The following is a 19,989-nucleotide window of genomic DNA, read 5'->3' as shown; positions in this document are numbered from 1 at the left end:
TCTTGTGTTCAAAAAGAGGAAAGACAACAAAAAGAGAATACTAAATATATTCATTTAGCATCAAACTCTCAAGATAGACGTCAAACTCTCAAGATAGGAAGAGTAAGAATAATAAGGATTCTGCAGAAAGGATTTATCAACAAAAAATAAAATAAAAATAGTCCTAATAATCCTTTTAATAGAAAGGGTGTTAAAAATAAAATTTCTAACAAATGAAACTAAAAAACCTAATAAACTAATAATTTATACTAAAAAAATTACGTGTATCATATTCAATACATCATTTGAACGAAGTTAATAAAAAGAAAAACAATGTATAATATCCAACTAAAACTTTTTAAATTTTAATCAATTCAAACAATTGAAAAAGAATAATAAAAATAATAAGTGTGTAAACAAAGAAAAGAAAGTTGGTAAAATTAAGAACAAGAGAGACTTAATAAAAATAATTTTTAAAATTACCTAATAAATAGTAAATAGTTTACTAATTTAAAGCAACATATAATGAGCAGGATAATGAAAGAACAAAGACAAAATAAGTAAATTCTCAACACAAAATACATAAATACTCATTTCATTTTCATACCATTGGATGTTCATATCCTATGAATTGATTTGCACGAGTTCTAAAAAGAATATCTGGCACATTAAACCAATAGGAAAAAATAATGGTCAGAAATATACGGCATAAAAGTTGGCACAGAGCAGCACCTGAAAAAGGTGAATCCTACTTCGTGGGCCTCGGATTCATCGAAACTAAACATAGTCCCAATCATTGTTCAACACTTGTCGGACACACAGAGACACAGAGGGACACACACCCCCTCCCTGTTCTTCGTGTTTGTTAAAAGGGTCTCTTGAATTTGTGTTCCTTGTCACAACCATCACAATTCACAAACCACAGAGAAAAGAGAGGGAAGAAAGGAGAATAACATTGATAATAACATTAACACTAATATTAATAATAATAATAAATAAAAAAAGGGTGAATAGTTGAGAAAGAGGGGTTGGGAGCATGGAGAATCACAAGATGGTAAAATCGGTGTGTGTTAAGGAGGAGATAGAGAATAACCTGGAGGAGCAGGAAGAGGAAGATGTAGCAGATGTGGGTTCCAGCATGACCTTGGAAAGGGTCGCTGCAGCTAAGAAATTCATCGAGGACCATTACAGGTCTCAGATGAAACTCATCCAACAACGCAAAGAGAGGTATGCATACAAAAATCTTATGCTAACATCGTTTCTGTTTCGTTTTTGTGTTGTGTTGGGTCTCTCAATTCTTTCTATTTTCGGTCTTGCTTTGTGCTGGAAATGCCGTTTTAATGTGATGGTTTTTGTGGACAATTCTGTTTGAGTGCATAGGATCAGACCAGACCAGACCAGACCAGACCATTGTAGATGACAATTTCACAAAATTTTGTTGTTGTTGTTGTTGTTGTGTTTATTAATTATTAATGTATAATGCATGTGTTTTGTAGAACCTTTGGCTGATTGTTAAATGGTTGCATTGCATCTTTAGGGTATGATACCGGCAACGTATTCAGTGACTTTTTTCCGGAAAAAATCTTGTAACTTTTCTTAGTTTTCATGTGTTGAATGAACAACTTTAATTTTTTAAAAAAATGTTAAAAATTGAGCAAAAATTATTTGATTTTTCCCGGAAAAAAGTCACCGAATCTATTCCAGAACATTTATTTTGTCATATTGAATGAATGGGCCGGATGAGAGTAAATTGTTTTCTGAAGAGTGTTTAAGCTTTTCCTTCTGAGCATGCTCTATGGTACCACAAAGTGTTCATGTATCTATTGAAAGAGCTTTTCCATAATTTTAGTTTGAGGGTGTGATATCATATTTTGTAAATGATTAGTGTGGTTCATGGTTGTGCTTAGTTATGTGTTTCATGGCCCTTTGGCAGAGTCTTAGTTGTGACAGATAAATGTAGTTGGACCCAAACACAGGAGGCTTGCAATTGTTTCTTAATTCATTGACAGAGACACTCTGGTACATGCATGCACACAGAAAATTGATTTTAGTTATTGATGTTCGAAGCTTTATTTTTCATTCAAGTTATTTCTTTTTAGTAGAGCAGTCATTCTGAATTAAGGGAATTACATTTAACAAGTCATCTTCTTTTTCTTTCTGATTTTTAAAGTATATTAGTAAGTTATGGGCATAATTTTAAAATTTGCAGGCGTTTAGAGCTAGAACAGAAGTTAGCATCTGCTCATGTAACAGAAGAGGAACAGATGAATCAATTGAAGGATTTAGAGAGCAAGGAAACTGAGTTTATGCGGTTAAAAAGACACAAAATATGTGTTGATGATTTTGATCTTCTAACCATTATTGGGAGGGGAGCCTTTGGGGAGGTAGAAATATATATACTTCATATTTTCTAAGAGTTAATCTTTGATTATGTATGGTAGTCATAAGTAATGTGTGGTTTTGCGGGTTTTGGATTGTGTTTTTACTTTTGTTTGTATACCTCTGCCATTGAAAAGTTGTTAATTTTTCCACATGCTTTCACAGGTAACACTCTGTCGGGAAAAAACATCAGGTAATATATATGCCATGAAAAAGTTGAAAAAATCTGAAATGCTCAGCAGGGGACAGGTGAATCTTCATATTTTCTTTGATTGAACATGAAAAGAAAGTTATTTTTTCCATCATTTTCTAAATTTCACCATCTGATTTTCATATTGTCTAATTTTGGGTTCATTTCCATTATAGGTTGAGCATGTTAGAGCTGAAAGGAATGTACTTGCAGAAGTTGCCAGTGACTGCATTGTGAAACTCTTTTACTCTTTTCAAGATGATGAACACTTATATCTCATAATGGAATATTTGCCCGGTGGTGATATAATGACCCTGTTGATGAGAGAAGAAACTTTGACTGAAACTGTGGCTAGATTTTACATTGCCCAAAGTGTTTTGGCCATAGAATCTATTCATAAACACAACTACATTCATAGGTTGGCACTTTTACATCTTACATTATAATCTTTTTGTAAATCATAATTTTCCTTCTCAAGCTTCTTCGTGTTCCCCCAGAGATATAAAACCTGACAACCTTCTATTGGACAAATACGGTCACATGAAGCTATCTGATTTTGGTCTATGCAAGCCACTTGACTGCTCAAGTCTATCATCTATTCATGAAATGCAGATCCTCGATGATGGCAACTTATATGATACCATGGATGTTGATGGAGCCTTGCCAAATGGCAGAAATGGTAGGCGCTGGAAAAGTCCCTTAGAACAACTTCAACACTGGCAAATTAATAGGAGGAAGCTGGTAATTATTTGATTCTTGGTTGGTTCTGATTTTTCATTTCTTACAAATTCATGATAGCAATATGTAAGTATCTAATTGATCTATATAATACAAAAATGATAGTACATTGAACTTAGAGATAGTTAAACATGAGTTCAGATTCTCTATCGTTCATTTTGGTGTTGTCATCAACTGATCATTAAAAATACATTATTATACTTTAAAAGTATTTTTTATATATTTTAAAACATTAACATCGATGTCTATCAGTGTACTTTGATGACACCGTAGAGGATGTTTCATGGCAGGCATTTTCCACTGTTGGAACTCCAGATTATATTGCCCCTGAAGTATTACTGAAAAAGGGTTACAGTGTGGAGTGTGACTGGTTTGTTTTTATATTTTTTTATTTTCTGTCACTTGAGTTGCATCTATCCATTTGCTGTGTTAATAGTTTTGTCATTTTGAAGTGAACGCACACAATCACTTTTTTATTGAGTGATTAATAGTAGTATATAAGCTCAAGGTTCCAAATTATTTTGAAATGCTTTACTGAAACTGACATTACTATTCTTTATAGTTCTTTTTACCCAAACAAAACTCTGGTTCCCATGTAAAACATATTTGCTTAAAAAGAAATGACATCCTTTGACAGAGTTCTAACTTGCCGCAGGTGGTCTCTTGGTGCTATAATGTATGAAATGCTAGTTGGATATCCCCCATTTTACTCTGATGATCCTGTAACCACATGCCGAAAGGTGAGAAAACAGTACTTTCTCTTTCTGATTATTTAATTTTGGATGTCTTGTGCTTCATTCTTAAGTCTTATCCTTGGTTCATTTTAATATCTTGTATGTTTTGACTTAGAATATTGTTTCTTAAATTTTTTATAGTTATTTTGTATATATCCTTATTCTCACCATAAATTGTCACAGTGCTCTATTTCTTGAAAAGCACTAACAGTAACTGTTGAAATTATATCTGCTTCTTTTTCCTTGGTGATGAGTATCTTCAGATCGTGAACTGGAAAAATCACTTGAAATTTCCAGAGGAGGCCAGATTGACACCTGAAGCCAAGGATCTAATATGCAGGTTGCTCTGTGGTGTTTCACATAGGCTTGGCACTAATGGAGCAGATGAAATTAAAGTGTGTAAAATGTGTTTTTTTCTTTTTTTTTTTCTCTCCTGTAATAATCTATTATTATGTTCATAATATTGCTGGTTTTTAATTGAGCAGGCTCATCCTTGGTTCAAAGATGTGGCATGGGACAGGCTCTATGAAATGGAGGCAGCATTTAAACCACAGGTCTTTGGAGAGCTTGACACTCAGAATTTTATGAAATTTGATGAAGTAAGACATTACGATTTGGGAATTCTTCTTTTCTTCTTTGTCACCATAGATGCAGTGGGAATAAGCTTCTCACTTATTCTTTCATATGTAGAAGTCCACTTTAGTTGCTGGAATTCTGAAATTATTGTAATTAATTGTGCTAACAGGTTGAACAACCAAAACCAACTAGACCTGGATCTGGACCCATCAGAAAGGTAGAAAGAAGCTTTATTTACTTGAAAGAATAAGATTTTTCAGACAGTAGTCGATTCAAAAAGGGAAATTGTATCTTTACTTATTATTATTGTCATCATAATCATTGGACCCTCCAACATTAAATCTGTAGATACTCAAATTCTCGTTCAACTGACATTCAAGAATAACTGCATGAATATGTATATATGGAACTTGCACATAACATTTAGTCTCAATTAATCATCATAATATTGTTTTAGTTAATCTGATATGGCATATTTTCAAGGTTGATGATGCTTCAGGAAAGAAAAAAAAACTATCATTTGCTTCACACGGCTTTCCATTAATTCATAAGCACCTACACTTTCCTATGTTTGTTTCATCAGTTGTAGTTGTTTACCCTGGCCAAAATTTGTCCCAGGATAAATATACATGGATCTATATTCTCTCCTTACAGTTTATTATATCTCTTTGTTAACAGAAACTCTTAACTTCTCAAGATCTCAGTTTTGTTGGTTATACATATAAGAACTTTGCTGCTGTGAAGGGGATGCGTCAATCTCATGGTAGGTATTGTTTTCATAATGCTGCATTGTCTATGTAGGAGATGGGTTGATTAGTCTTGTCTGCCTAAAATCACTATTGGATTTACAAGTATCGTGCATTGTGATATGCTTTAGTGTAAGATAAATGGAACGTGATAGCTAATAATGATTATAACCACTTTTGTGGAACGTGATACAGATACAGGTAGCATGTCACCACAGCGGACATCCATTGACTCCACACACAGTAATGGATCTAACTATGACAACTACTACTCAATACAATTCAGTTAAAACTGTTCTAACTGAACCGTTTGCTCTAGGTGATTCAGCAGTAAACTATTCCATCTGAATGGACATCACAAAATCATAGATGGTTGCATCCTCTGGTAACACCTCTTCTCATGCGAACAATGACCCTAATTTTTTTCATTTCAATTTTCATGTATAGACCTGTGTAGCAAATTGATGAGCATGGTGATGGACAAGCCTGCTTATTTTTCAACCAAGTTTACCTTACCTTTAGTGCTGCCAACAACCACCTATCATGCATAAATTAGTGTACAGGGATATCTGCATCACTGGTAACTCCTACTATATGTGAAAGTTTTGAAGTTAAAAGTATGTGTAATCGTAAACTTGTCACTCGGTCGTGACCAATTGTTCCGAGGTTAGCAAAAGAAACATGTGTTGACAAGCAAATTCTCCTATTTTTTTACCTCTCAATCCACCTCTTTTCTGTAGCCACCGAGTTATTTACCTCCCTAATGGTATCTACTCTTAAGCAATCTTTTTCTTCCATCAAGTTAGATGCAGGTCAAGTTGTTGAGTTATGACAATGTAATGTGTTGACATAATGACAACATCAAGTGATATCAATGGCAGTTTTATTCTCATTCCTATTAGCGATTGACATTGAATCGATGCTACATGAACTTCCTATCTATTCATGTGTCGCTTCACTAGAATTCTACTTTGCTGCATTATACGACTTCAGAGATAGTTGTTTGCGTCATGCCAACGTGAATGACAATAATGTGCAAAACCTTTTGTATCTAAATTTCTGAAGGCTTCATTTCTTTACATTCTAAATGTACTTGGAAAAGACATCCCCCGAACGAACATAATATAGTTTATCACAATATATATAGCATTTTTTAACCGTTCATTTACAATTCCATTATCCTTTTTGTACAAACATTTTACATTTTTTAAGTGAACTGATGTGATAGGACTAATTTCACCACTAAAAAAGTCCCATAGCTCGAAAGCCTTTGAACCGAAGCGATTAGTGGAATGATATGTAAAGTACCTGCATACCTGAGAAAGGAAGATGATGTGCGCTCTGGGTGACTCAGCTTGATGAGATGAGCTGAAGCCTCAGACGGGCCAGACGTGCTTAACGACTTGAGTTTCGCAAAGTCTGTTAATACACATTGTGCATCTTTTAAAGCTTTTAGAAGCATATTATTAAAGGTAAAGGTTGAGTTGTGGATTGTGGATGTGGAGATATACTTTATGTTGCAGACTAGTTCATTTTGGTCATAACAAGAAATACTAGTACTGGGATGTATTCATAGAAATAAACCCGTGCGGAAGTTGACTGTCAAATTATGTATTTTTAGACCAGAAATAATTCTTCAAAAAGGAAGAAAATGATGGAAAACATTTCTACCGCCAAAAGAGCTACAACCGTATAAAATGGACGTGCAGTTAATTGCAGATGGGATATAAAATTCATAAGACCATATCAGATTAAAATATGTATGTCTATACAAGAACCTACTAATTACTGTAATGGCTCCTATAGTAATCTAACCTGTCTCCCAATACGAGTACCTAACGTGGGAAATAAGTAAAAGAAACGTACTATACCGCTAAGTAAGCCTTAATCATGATTGCACCAGTAGGATCTGAAAGCAGATGTCTCACTAGACTCATTCTCAAGTTATTTGGTGCTATTATGAACATGTAGAAAGCAAATAATACAAGATCTGTAGAGGAGAGTGAGGAGCCAAGAAATCCCTGCCACATCCTGCGAGGAAAAAGCACTACCCGATTACTCCACAGTAAATCAATTTCTATCACAAAATTGGGGAGGGCTGAGAGGGTTTAGGCGACAAGCAATGATGTCAGGTTTGCAACAAGCAATGATGTCAGGTTTGCAACTACCAAAGAAATAAATTGGTTCGTCTAATCTCAGCAAGTAAATTAAATATTAACCTTTGTGCCACAAGGTCAACAGTTATGTACATTTTAGGTAAGGAGCGTAGCATAGTAAAAATATAATAAAAAGGATTTACAAAATTTGAGGTGCCTCTACTCTAGAAGCTTTTAGTAAACCCGAAGTAAATGAATACAAAAAGTTTTGCCAAGAACTGTGATGGGATAATCATAATCCATCCTATGAATACAAGTTTTCCAGTCAATCACAATCAATCAAACACTTCTATTACTTCTTGAGAACTTCATAATGGTTGACTTAATCGTTTCGTAAACAGTACTAATGAGTATTCATTGCCCTCATACTTTTAAAAATGGTAACCAATGTGATGATAAACTTGTTGACTTTGGCAATAGATCTCAGGGTTACACTTGATGAGAAAATGTTCCTAGCTTTATTTGCCCTGAGTTTTTCATCGATCGATTTTATTTTTTTATAGGATTAGGGATTATTTGTGGATTTGTCGTGGTCCCTCCACTTTAATTTTTATGTCTTCTCTTTTTTATTTGATATTTTGGGTATGCTACAAATGATTGATATAACTTGGAATTGCAAGTTATGTAGCGATGCTTTTGCATGCCTTCTTTGCCTTCAGGCTCACTTCATTCTTGGTCTCTTAGATATCTTCTATTGTCTCCAATTTTAAAAAGTGTTACACAAGGAACCCACTTAATAACATTGCCTTTAACTTTAACATTATATCACACATTTGCAGTCAAAAACCTACATTCTTTCTTAGATAAACAATCTCTTGTTTCACCGAGAGTGTTTTATTCGACCTTGTATCTTTGGTCATCTTGTCCAATACAAAGTTTCGATCATTATGAAGATACCAAGAAGCTGTATAGGCTTTAGTGAATTTCTTTTATATAGATATCCTTAAAAGTTAGCACTAGATCCATGTTATATGATATTTGGAAAACATTATAAAGCAAATTCCAAGATATCTACCATGTACAATGAGAGAAAATAAGTCATACCAATCAGGTAGGCAGAAGAAAGTACGAAAGAATGTTCGAATTCCCCCAATGTCCAGCTGCAGAATTAGAGCTAATCCAAAAAGAAAGAATGCCCTCTGCCGTTTCCTTTCTTGTGGCCAAAGTGTATTCCAAGCTGAAACAAAAAGAAAATTCAAATGCCTACCAACAGTTAAAATGATTTGACATCACCATCAGGTATGAGTGTCAGCTAAAAAGTTTCGGCAATTTACATAACACTTTATCACAAAAATAATCAACAAATTTTTACCCTACCAATAACTGATTGAGGTATGGATGGGCATGGATGGGACTTATATAAATTCTATACACATCCAATAAAATAGATTGGATTCAAATCTACTTCCATTAAATTAAATGATTTTTTTGAATTTAGTTTAAATTTGAATTTAGATTATATAAAATTCATATCGATTTAATTTGGATAAAATTTACATTAAAATTGAAACTATTATATCTTATAAATTCGAATTAAATTTTATTTAAGTTAATTTAGTTGTTATCCATTTACTAAGTAATTAAATTATTTTTCAAGATTAAATTGTTAATTTTGGAAGAGAATTCGGTGACTAATAACTTAATGGTTTAACTAAAAGATGCAATTGTAAAATGTTTCTAATTGATTTTTTTAGTTTTTTTTCCTTTTATTGGTTACTTTCTCCGGTTGCTTAATTACTTTTGTTTACAAAACTTTTTTTTTATCTTATGACAAATATGAGCACCTTGTGATGGGTATGTCCATTTCCAATATAATGACTTATTGCTAGTTGAAATTTTCTTATCTCCTTTAATATTAGTCTTTAGAAAATAATTTATATAGTAAACAAAACCTATTTTTAACATAATGCCTTGATCGCGGCCCAAACAAACTTTTGAGTAAAAATAAAACCGACAAAAAATTTACTAGACTAAATGATTTCTTAGGATTAACATTGATTTTAGATACCTTAACATCCCAAAAAATTATTCAATCCATACATATCTAATTTAAATTCAAGTAATTGGATGATATTTAAAATCCAAAAATATAGATTTGACTTTGAAAGGGATCCATTAAAATTAACTTTAAAGTGAATTAGATCATTGGGTTTGAATATTTGGATTTTTTTAGTAACCCTTGGTTTGAGGAAAGAAACAAAATAAACATACTTTACGCAATGTTGAAAACAGAACAATTTAATATCTAAGGTTGTGATAATGAGTGTACTTGATTACCTTGCATAGATAAATTCTCCTTTCTTCTTTCTTGGGTAATATTGTCCTTGGCATGGCCATCTTTCAAAATATTAGCAATTACTGAAGCATATTTTGGAGCTTCTGACAAAGATCTCACAACGGAGTACCCTATTGGAGAAAAACAGATAATGAACGGCAATAGATTAAATAAGCATATCCATCAAATGAAAACGTGATGAAGTCGTGCCTGTGGCTGGATGCACCATGCTGGCAGCTGCACCAAATGCAAGGTTCTTTTGTTCTGTGTTTGGTAAGGATCCGCCAACTGGGATATAAGACCATTCCTACATTATACGTGAAAGAACTTGTACACATCATACTATTCTTGGAACTCGGAAGCGAAAAACTGAGTTTAATGATAACACGGCTATGAAGGGAAGAACAGGATTTCAACTCCAAAACTGTACTCAACGTGTTGGTGTGTGTGTGTATTGATTTTATTGCTACCATAGGGGTTAATAATAAATTGAACTTCTTTTGGTTTTATACTTTACCCACCGTAGTAAATACCAAATTTTTTAGAAATTGTTTTAACCTTCCAGAATTTAGGTTTTGTCAGCATTCGGTTTTCTTTTTCTTGGTATGGGTTTAGTTTGGTCTCCCAATACTTATTTGTATTTTTTTTTTCTTTTCTCTTATTTTATGAATGTTCATTTGATGGTAAATGATTGTTGAAGTTTTAGAATACAACCTAGTTGGAATGCTAAAACCTCATAGTTATACTTAACATGATTTATTTAAAAAATTATCAGCATAAGAACATAATTTTATTATTGATTTAACCCGCTGCGATCCCAGTTGAACCAGTAAACCTTAAACTAGTATGTTAATCAGGTCAATGACGGCACGGTTTTAAAATCATTGTTATTTATAAAAGGTGTAAGCTAACAAACACAAATAATGCCCATTGAATTTCCAAAATCTTACCTCTTCGTAAGTTTTAGTAATTCTGATCCCCATTGAATTTAATCTCAAAAAGAGCTTCTTCTTTAGTAAATCAAAAGGCATCGCATCTTTTGACGCTAAACAGGTTTCCTGCAGTTGTCAATTTTACATAAAGTGTTAACAGAACTGTAACACGTAATATAAAACACTAAACTGATAATCATGGAGCAAACCTCAAAAAACACTCTTGTACGGGACATGGGCATTGCATATAGAAATGTTGGATAATTTGCTTCTAGACCTTGAACATTTTGCTTCACGTAGTCTCTGTAATCCATGAAAACCATCACATTTGGATCATAAGGATTGTTTTCCACCTGATATTGTAACAAGAAAACTCATTATTAGAAGCTATCACATCCTATGCATTTAGCTTTTTTAATAAAACTTGTATTAATTAACTTAACGGCGTTAAAAAAGTATGACAAGAAGAAGCACCAATTTTAGTCTGATTTAAACGGACTTATAAACCGTGTTATTAGCGAAAATGTAAGAAATAAAAAATGAAGAGATTAAGGAAATGGGAAAAGATTCTCAACATCTAACTAAACACTTAGTAGTAAACTGAAAAACAGAAACAGAGAGCTAGCCTCCGACCTCAACTTCCACACCATAAGCTGTTTGAACAGAAACCTTTGGACCCCCGACCTCATATTGCAACAGTTTCCCCGAAGCAGCTCCTGATGCAACAGTAACAAGCCTATAATAACACGTCAGAAGTTACCATATATAATAGATAAATGGATAAAAGATATTTGAAGCATAGAGTGATCATACCTGCTGGGCACTATAATATCATATTCACAGACGACATGACTGTGACCATTGCTCGCCTCAATAATATTTTCTACTCTTGAGCTAAGATATGTGACACCTGACTCGACACACCTAGGGAAAATTAATATGAATCAAAAATCTACAAAAGTAAATAAAATAATTGCTATTAAGAAATTAAACTACAATCAGTAGAAATAACAGTGATATATTTAATATATCACTAACAGTTGGACGATTGTACCTGCTTAACAATTCCTCATGAAGCAGATGCCGACTGACACGTCCATAGGAACGTCCAATAAAAACGGGATCCTTGTTGTCCAGATAGACAACGGTATCCTTCCAAACATGTTCAATGCAACCTTCAAGTCCGAGACCTGTGATTAAAATGAAAAATTTATCTATGCATAATATCAACTGCGCAAGTATGCAGTCTGGAAAAAGTTTATTAGCATCTTACTTTTTGGGGCAGAACGTCTAAAACTTCAAATTGAAAACTTCTAAAATATCAGAGTTTATTGCTCATCAAAATTTATAAGCATTTAGATATTCCATTAAAATGAGTTGAGCTTTGTTAGAAGCTTTTTCATTTAACTTCCCAAAAGGTAAGATGCATAACTAAAATTTACTTTATATTAGTTCGTAGAGAAATCGATGAATTGAACTTTTTCTTTTGATACACCTAACTGAAATTTGTTAGGCATATGTTACTTAATTTGACAGAGTTACTACTAAAAGAGTCTGCCCAAAAGATTTTCCCCCACGGGGTATACTATTTGTAGATGGTACTGCTAACCAAGGTAAGGGAAAATGTTGGTCCTAAACTTTAGCTCTAAGAGACATTTTATATAAGAATTTTCGCTTGAGTATATAATAGGAGCAAAATAGAGTATATGTATTATAATTTTAGCAAGACAAAGAAGAAAAATGCTTTGAACGTAAAATAGAAGATGTCATACCACAATTTGTAAGCTTAAGTATATAGGATCGATACTATAAAGAAATTGGAAAATTAATAAAGTTGTCAGTTCAAGATACAAATCGAGTGGTTAAAGGAAGGAAGACATACAGCCACTTGAACTTTACGGTACTGAGTACTAAGCTTTAAAAGGAAAACACATGAAAAAAGATTATAGTAGTAAAAATGATAATATTAAGAGAGAAGTGTGGCGAGAAGATGGGATATGTTAAAAGGAATTTTATGGTAAATAATATTTATGAGAATTTGATTTTTGGCCGCATAACGTGTAATCGACTTCATTTGTTGGGATAAGGTTATTGTCATTGTTCTAGTTGTCTCTCACCCACATGGCCATATTGGCTAGTCCGTACGGTTTAGGATTGATTGCGGTGAGCTAACAATATTTTAAATAAATATCATATATAGACAGCATCAGTAGAATGGTGCAAGAATAATACCTCTAAATTCGTCCTCCCACACACCATAATTATTTGTAAAAGGAAGATCCGGGCCAATGAGCCCAACTTTTAGTCCCAACTTGGCTGATTCAGCAGCTAGAGCAAGACCAGCCGGACCACAACCAATCACAACTAGATCCAGTATATCATCTCCTATAGGGGCCAACTGCAAGAGTGGTTAACAACAGGTTCTTAGTAGTAAGAAAACTGAAATAGAAAACACAACTTAGTTAAGTATCTCCGCAACCGCAACCGGTCCATCAGCACATACACCAAACAAAACCATCATCAGAACCAAAACCATCATCACACCTCAACTTCATCCACACAACTAAATTATCACATTCTCCTCAACAAATATAAAGCAATTTCTCAGAAAAACAATACCCAATCACTTTATCATCAGCATCTCAAGATGGCTATAAATCACTTATACCTAATTTACTTCATGTATGTATAACTATGCCCCGTATCAATTTACACCAGAAAAAGAAGCATGTATAACATAAAAAACATGGTATCTGAATAAAATAAGTTGTCCTCTTCATGGATAATTTAAAAAATTAAATAAAATGTCTAAATACTGTTTTTATCTGTAATGAATTGACTACAATATTTTTAATTTTTTGTTATAATAACATCCAAAAAGTATATTCTTAATTTATATTTACATGATTATAATTATATACCTACTATGTTTTTATGAATTTTATACCTATTAAGCAAATCTCATACGTTTTTTAACATAATTGTATCGACAATGGGATACATTTCCTATCTAGCACATGTGTGGTCTCTGTTAATTAATCATACAAGATGACGATTCAACATAAATAGAAGCTGCAGCAACCTGAAAGCGAAAAAAACAATCGAAGCCTAAAACAATATTCATTAAATTTTCAATCAAAAAAATAGAAACATAGCACAAAAATTCATCCAATCTTCGTGAACCTTTCAGGACCAATCATAACGATACTCTACATCCAACACAAAACAACAAGAATCAAAATCCAAGAAACATGAGTAAGAGAGAACAAGAAACCTTATCCACGAGCTTGGATTGCATTTCCATGGCTTTGTTCTGTTGCATTTGTACGAAAACGAGTTCGGAGCCACCGGCCTTCACGTAATCGTCCTCATCAGCGAAGTCTTCTTTGGTCGCCACGCAACTCTCGCCCCCTGCCTTCGCCTCCACCTTCAGCCACCGCGAGCGCCAGCGAACGCCATGGCCTCCAGACGCGGTTCGTCTTCTCCACAGCTTCTTCTTCCGCAATCTCAACCTTGGCGAAGGACTCACGCAAAACGCCATTGCCGCCAGGTTTCTCGCTGAAACGCACTCCATTTCGTTGTCGTTTTCAGTATACGCCACTGATTTGGTAGTTTCTTTATCACTCCCTCCTCCTCACCATGACATTAAGTATTTGTGTGTGAAGCACTGAAGATGTTGTTACACCATCGATTCTTAAAACGGCGACGTACTCTGCATCACGCTAAATGTGTGTGTGTGTTTTCGTGCAATAGTTGAGTTCGCTTTCTGTTACAGAGGGATATGGTATGCTATGCGATGCTTTGATTTTAATGTGGTGACATGTTTAACAGCGATCCAAAACTTCCACGTGGCAGACTCAGATTGGGCGAATTTCAGAAAATGCTACCCTTATCCACAGCTATTCAGTGCAAAAGTCTACAGATATAGAGTCAGCCACAAGAAAGAAGAAGAGAATGTAAATCTGGACCGTAGATATGATTGCATCCAATGGAGTCCGTTTTATAATGTAATAATAATTCTCGTTTGTCCAACACTGTATTTGCCTAATTATGAATATTCATTCTCATGAATCTTACGAAGAAGATAAACAAAAAAAATTGACATAATCTTAAATTGAGACGTAGAATTTAGATAAATTAATTAAAATTTTCAATTTAATATCACTACTGTATTTGATAGGTTTTCTGTTATCTTTTAATAGAATTGGATGAGATTTTCAAGATTTGGAGAAAAAAATTGATTGATGTATAATAATATTAATTAAATTTGTTTGTTTCATCGAAAAAAATTGGCCGAACATGAGAAGATGCTCATGCGCGAATCATCTATACAAATTACAAAGTTCACGTTTCTTTGAATTAAAAAGAAGGCTTAAGTATTCATAAGAGATCTATTTTTCTCGTTCAATTTGATTTTTATTTTGGTTTATTGTTAAATTAAGTTTTAATTTTTCTAAACTTTTTTTCGTTAATTTGATTTTTTTAATGACTTTTAAATATTGAAATAAATAGTTTATATCATTTGTCAACTTCTTTTTTGAAAAGAAAAAAAAATTTAAATAGTTTATATCAGTGACATGTGACGTAAATTATTCATTAACATTAATTATTTAAATATGGTTAACAAAAATAATAAAATTAACAAAAATATGCTTAATTGAACATTAAATACGAATGATAACTAAATTGAATAAAAATTATCAAAATAAAAATCAAACTAGTATTTTAACCTTAAAAAAATATCCATGTTTCTTTTTGAATAAAAAATAATATTCATGTTTCTCTTCATTTTTTTTTTCACAAGATATTCATGTAAAGTATATTTATCTATTTGTTACCGTATGTCTAAGAATTTTACAATATCAACCCTTAACTACTGAACATAATATTTCATGGAGATAAAATCGATACACCAAATAACCAATAAGATAATCAAATTATTAGTGAGAAAAATGAAAAACAAGTCGGGATTAGAGAATATTGATAATTGAAAAAGAGATTCTCCACTTTGAATTCTAATAATTTATTAAAATTAGAGTTGACTCTCAAATTCAAAATAGTTTTTCCCCTTACTAATAGAAGTCAAACAAAATTAATTTTATTTAAAAGTTGTCTTATATTTAACTGTTTGCCTGTGTCAACATTAGATAATAACACAGGGAATCACTTCTTATTGTTCAAAGGACAGATTTGCAAAGACAAATTAAAATAAAGAAATAAAGGGAAAGCACAAAAATCAACAAATAGAAAATAGAAAACAAGATAAAAAATATAATAAAGTATTTGATATAATTTGAACCGAATGTTGGAAGAATCAATAATTTTTAGTCATAAGTTGTTAAGAGATTATTTGATGCAGATTTAGTCGATAAATTTAATTTGGTCTTCATCCATTTACTCCTCAAAAACACTACACTTGTGGAAAGTTTTACATAATAAGATTGTTGTTGACACAAAAATACACCATAGAAGTCTCACCATATTCTCCATGTGTTATTTGTGCGGAGAGAAAAGGAATTCATTCAATATATTTTTTTGGGTTAAATATGTTTTTGGTCCTTCAAGTTTCAGTGAATTTTGGAATTAGTTCATCTTTAAAATTTTATATCAATTTTGTCTTTTATTTTTAGAAATATGTGAATTTATTCCTTTTTACCAAATTTTGTTAAATTTATTTGATATTTTAAACACATTTTATGATGATATTTGAGTTAATATTAAAGCGAAAATGTGTCAAACAGTGAAAACAATTCAAATATTATCATGAAATGCACTTAAAACGTTAGATAAACTTAACAAAATTTGGTTGAAATGACTAAATTCATACGCATTTTTAAAGATGAAAGACTAAATTAGTCAAAAATTTTGAAGATGGACTAATTTCAAATTTCACTTAAACTTAAGAGACCCAAAATATATTTAACATTTCTTTTATTGACTTGTAGCAGTTTACTTGTGATTTTGGTTGAAAGAAATTGTATGATTTTGGTTGAAAGAAATTTTATCTGTTTTAAACTATGTTTTTATATATTTCATTATATCATTTATCAAATTGTCATTGAGTCTTTTGTTGAAATAAAATAGACTTGTGGCATTCACTTACAGAATCTAGTTGGTTTGGAAGATAAGGAAAAATAATAGATTTAAGAAAAGTATTTTTACTTCAATTTGTTATTCAGATCATTAAATGTTATATGTATTTAATGTCTTTAATAAAATGACGAGTAATAATGTGGGTGAGATTTTGGTTTTAAAATATTTTTGATGTCATAACTACACAAAGGAATGTCATTAATGCAATGCAAGTTAGCTGAAAATTTTCGAGTGTGAATTAGGTTAAAATAAATATCAATGGTGTTGCTCTTGGTTATAAAAACATGTTGGTTTGTTGAAAAGAATTATGAGGGAAAGTATTTGTAACTTTTAATTTTTTGAAAATTCAAAATTCTCTATATATAAAGTTAATGGGGCAAATTTGATTATTGAGCATACTTGGTATGTTATAGACGAGTTTTATTAGAAAATGTTTTTTTTTGCTCTGGAAACGGTTTCTATAATACAAATTATTTTTCATCTTTATGAGCAAGTGGACAAAGTGTATGAAATTTTGTCCGAAAATGTTCTTGATTTTTCTCCACATTAGGTATTAACTGCCTACATTAAAACTTGTTTAAATTGTATTTGAAGGTTCTATTTGTAGTTTGTTATATAAATTTGATTTGATTTTCCTGCAAACTTTTTTTTCTTCTTTTAATAAAGGCTTAAATACCTTTTTGGTCCTCATTTTCTTAATGTTTGTTGCAGATGGTCCTCATTTTGACAGAACGTTTTAAATGGTCCTTATTTCTACTGAATGTTTAAAATGGTCCTCATTTTCGCAATTCGTATTTTATTTTGTCATTTTTTTGTGACGCCGTTTAAATCATTAATGGAGCATTGTACAGGTGGCACGTAACACACCCTAATACAAATTGTGCCACCTATACAATGTTCCGTTAATGATTTAAACGACGTCACAGAACATGACCAAATAAAACACGAATTGCGAAAATGATGACCATTTTAAACATTCTGTCAAGATGAGGACCATCGACAATAAACACTACGAAGATTAGGACAAAAAGGTATTTAAGCCTTTAATAAATTTATCCATGTGAAGACATGATGTGTCTAACATGAATTTATGAAAAAGAAGAATTTTATGCTGATTATGTAAACACATAATTAATTATGCACTAATTATATTGAATATTTAATTATATTTTACGTCTAAATATAATTACTTATATTATATTTTTTTTATATAATTAGTTCTTATTTTTATTTGTTCGTATTTATACTTTTATAATGAAATAATATAGTATAATAATATATAAGTTATTATTATTATTATTATTATTAAAATAATAAAGTTGTAGAATTTATAACAATATATAAAGATGATTCTCGCTTTTGTATCCACATTTCAAAATTCCAATTTTATCCTTTAAAATATAATTATTTATTAAATTTTTGAAAATTGATCGTTATTTTTATTCCTCTTTTGTGTTCACATTTTAGAATTTCAACTTTACCCTTTAAAATATAATTATTTATTAAATTTTTGAAAATTGACCGTTATTTTTATAAGCTTAAACTTTTTATGAAATCGTTTATCTCTACTTTTTCTTATTTATCAATAGTTATTCTCTCTTCTTTTCTAATATATTTCATTTTACTTTTAATAAATATAATTTTATTTTATATATTAACTTAATAACATTACAATGTCATCATCTACTAATATGATATCATACATATGTAAAAAATGCATAAATAGCACTTGTGTTCAAGCCAGTAATAATAGTAATAATAATAAGATCATTGTAAACATAACTAATAAACAATAATAGTAAAATTAATTTTTTTAAATAAAAATAATATTATAATTTATTATTTAATTATAATTAAGTTATAATATCATTTTATAGTTTTTTTTAAATTTATTATATCAATTAAATCAATCAAACTTTCATATATTTTTTATTAGTTTTTAACTATTTTTCTATTAATCCAAAAAACTCAATTTCATTTTCTTTCCCTTTTTTTTCACTCCCTTAAATCCATTTCTAAATTTAAACAAAGTTGTGAAATCAAACTAAATTAAAATTTAAGATAAAAACGATATTTAATTTCGCATATAAGTTTAAAGTATACAAACATATTTAATATGAATTTAATTTAACATATATGCTTTATAATTAACTCATATGTTAATAATATCCCTTTAAAAAAGTAAATTGATGAACTATTTTATTAAACATAAATTAATTTGATTCAATAATAATAATTTTTAAACTTGTATTATTTTCTGATGTTGGTTTTTATTTAAAGAAATTAATTTTAAATGTATAGTAATTGATAAATAAAGTTTAGGACATTACATGCATATTTCTAGATATATGAAAGGGTGAAGACATACAAACTATGATGTCTTTAACCATATATTATACACAGAGACACACACAATAAATATATATATATATATATATATATATATATATATATATATATATATATATATATATATATATTTATTGATAGTCAATTTATTAATATTTATTTTTAATGATTATTAACTAATTTATTGATAATAACTCATTTGATATTCGAGCTATATATAGCTGTATAAGTTGCAAGTACAAGATTTTATTGGAAATTTTTATTTTTATATTTGACGATAAGGAGAATTAGATTTAGACAAGTCTAAAATATAATTCAAACAAACTACGAATTTCTAAAATAAAATTTAATTGTCATAACTGGAACACACACAAAAAAAAAACATTGGCAATTTGCCTTATATTTATGATAATTTAAAATTATTTTTATGGTGTAAATGTATTTTAATTATAAGTTCAATATCAATTCATGAAGACATAGGTCAATAAACTAGTCAACAACTACAAGTACCAGTCTGAAAATAATTTGTATCCAGAAAAACGCGCGAAAGACAAAGTATAACTAGAAACGTTAGCAGTTAGCACCGTTTGTACAAACGTACAAACGGCACACATCAGAAGCCAGCATTGGGCAACGAGAATTGTGAACGAAAAACTTCAAAGTTCAAACCTCAAACCCAAACCGTTCTTTCTTTTCTACTTTCATCCTTTCTGAACCAAAATTCCTGAACTTGGGTTTCCCTCCTCTCCGACATTGCTTGGGTTTCACTCTTCGTTCTAATCTTGAACCTTCGTTCTGCAAGAAAAGTTCAACAAACGCATAGTAGTTTGAACTAACGTAGC

At 31.1% G+C, this 19,989-nt stretch overlaps 2 protein-coding genes across 2 annotated transcripts; one reads left to right on the top strand and one right to left on the bottom strand.

Moving 5' to 3' along the window:
- Positions 1-731: 731 nt before the first annotated feature.
- LOC114164723 (serine/threonine-protein kinase tricorner-like) lies at positions 732-6,975 on the top strand. The gene is made up of 13 exons (XM_028049471.1): positions 732-1,206; positions 2,189-2,363; positions 2,524-2,607; positions 2,725-2,966; positions 3,046-3,289; positions 3,577-3,656; positions 3,942-4,026; positions 4,284-4,415; positions 4,506-4,619; positions 4,766-4,813; positions 5,275-5,359; positions 5,538-5,585; positions 5,662-6,975. The coding sequence occupies exons 1-13, from the start codon at positions 1,016-1,018 to the stop codon at positions 5,688-5,690; spliced, it is 1,557 nt and encodes a 518-aa protein (XP_027905272.1). The 5' UTR covers positions 732-1,015; the 3' UTR covers positions 5,691-6,975.
- Positions 6,976-7,035: 60 nt separating this feature from the next.
- On the bottom strand, positions 7,036-14,502 carry LOC114164722 (lycopene epsilon cyclase, chloroplastic). The gene is made up of 11 exons (XM_028049470.1): positions 13,980-14,502; positions 12,938-13,103; positions 11,760-11,895; positions 11,519-11,629; positions 11,339-11,441; positions 10,915-11,058; positions 10,724-10,831; positions 9,984-10,080; positions 9,776-9,904; positions 8,543-8,675; positions 7,036-7,373 (listed from the first exon to the last, which is right to left on the bottom strand). Exons 1-11 carry the CDS (start codon positions 14,277-14,279, stop codon positions 7,208-7,210), a joined length of 1,593 nt encoding a protein of 530 aa, XP_027905271.1. The 5' UTR covers positions 14,280-14,502; the 3' UTR covers positions 7,036-7,207.
- Positions 14,503-19,989: the final 5,487 nt, after the last annotated feature.

Source organism: Vigna unguiculata, chromosome 9 (genome assembly GCF_004118075.2).
Source record: "Vigna unguiculata cultivar IT97K-499-35 chromosome 9, ASM411807v1, whole genome shotgun sequence".
NCBI lineage: Eukaryota > Viridiplantae > Streptophyta > Magnoliopsida > Fabales > Fabaceae > Vigna > Vigna unguiculata.
This window is presented reverse-complemented; position numbering and strand designations above follow the sequence as displayed.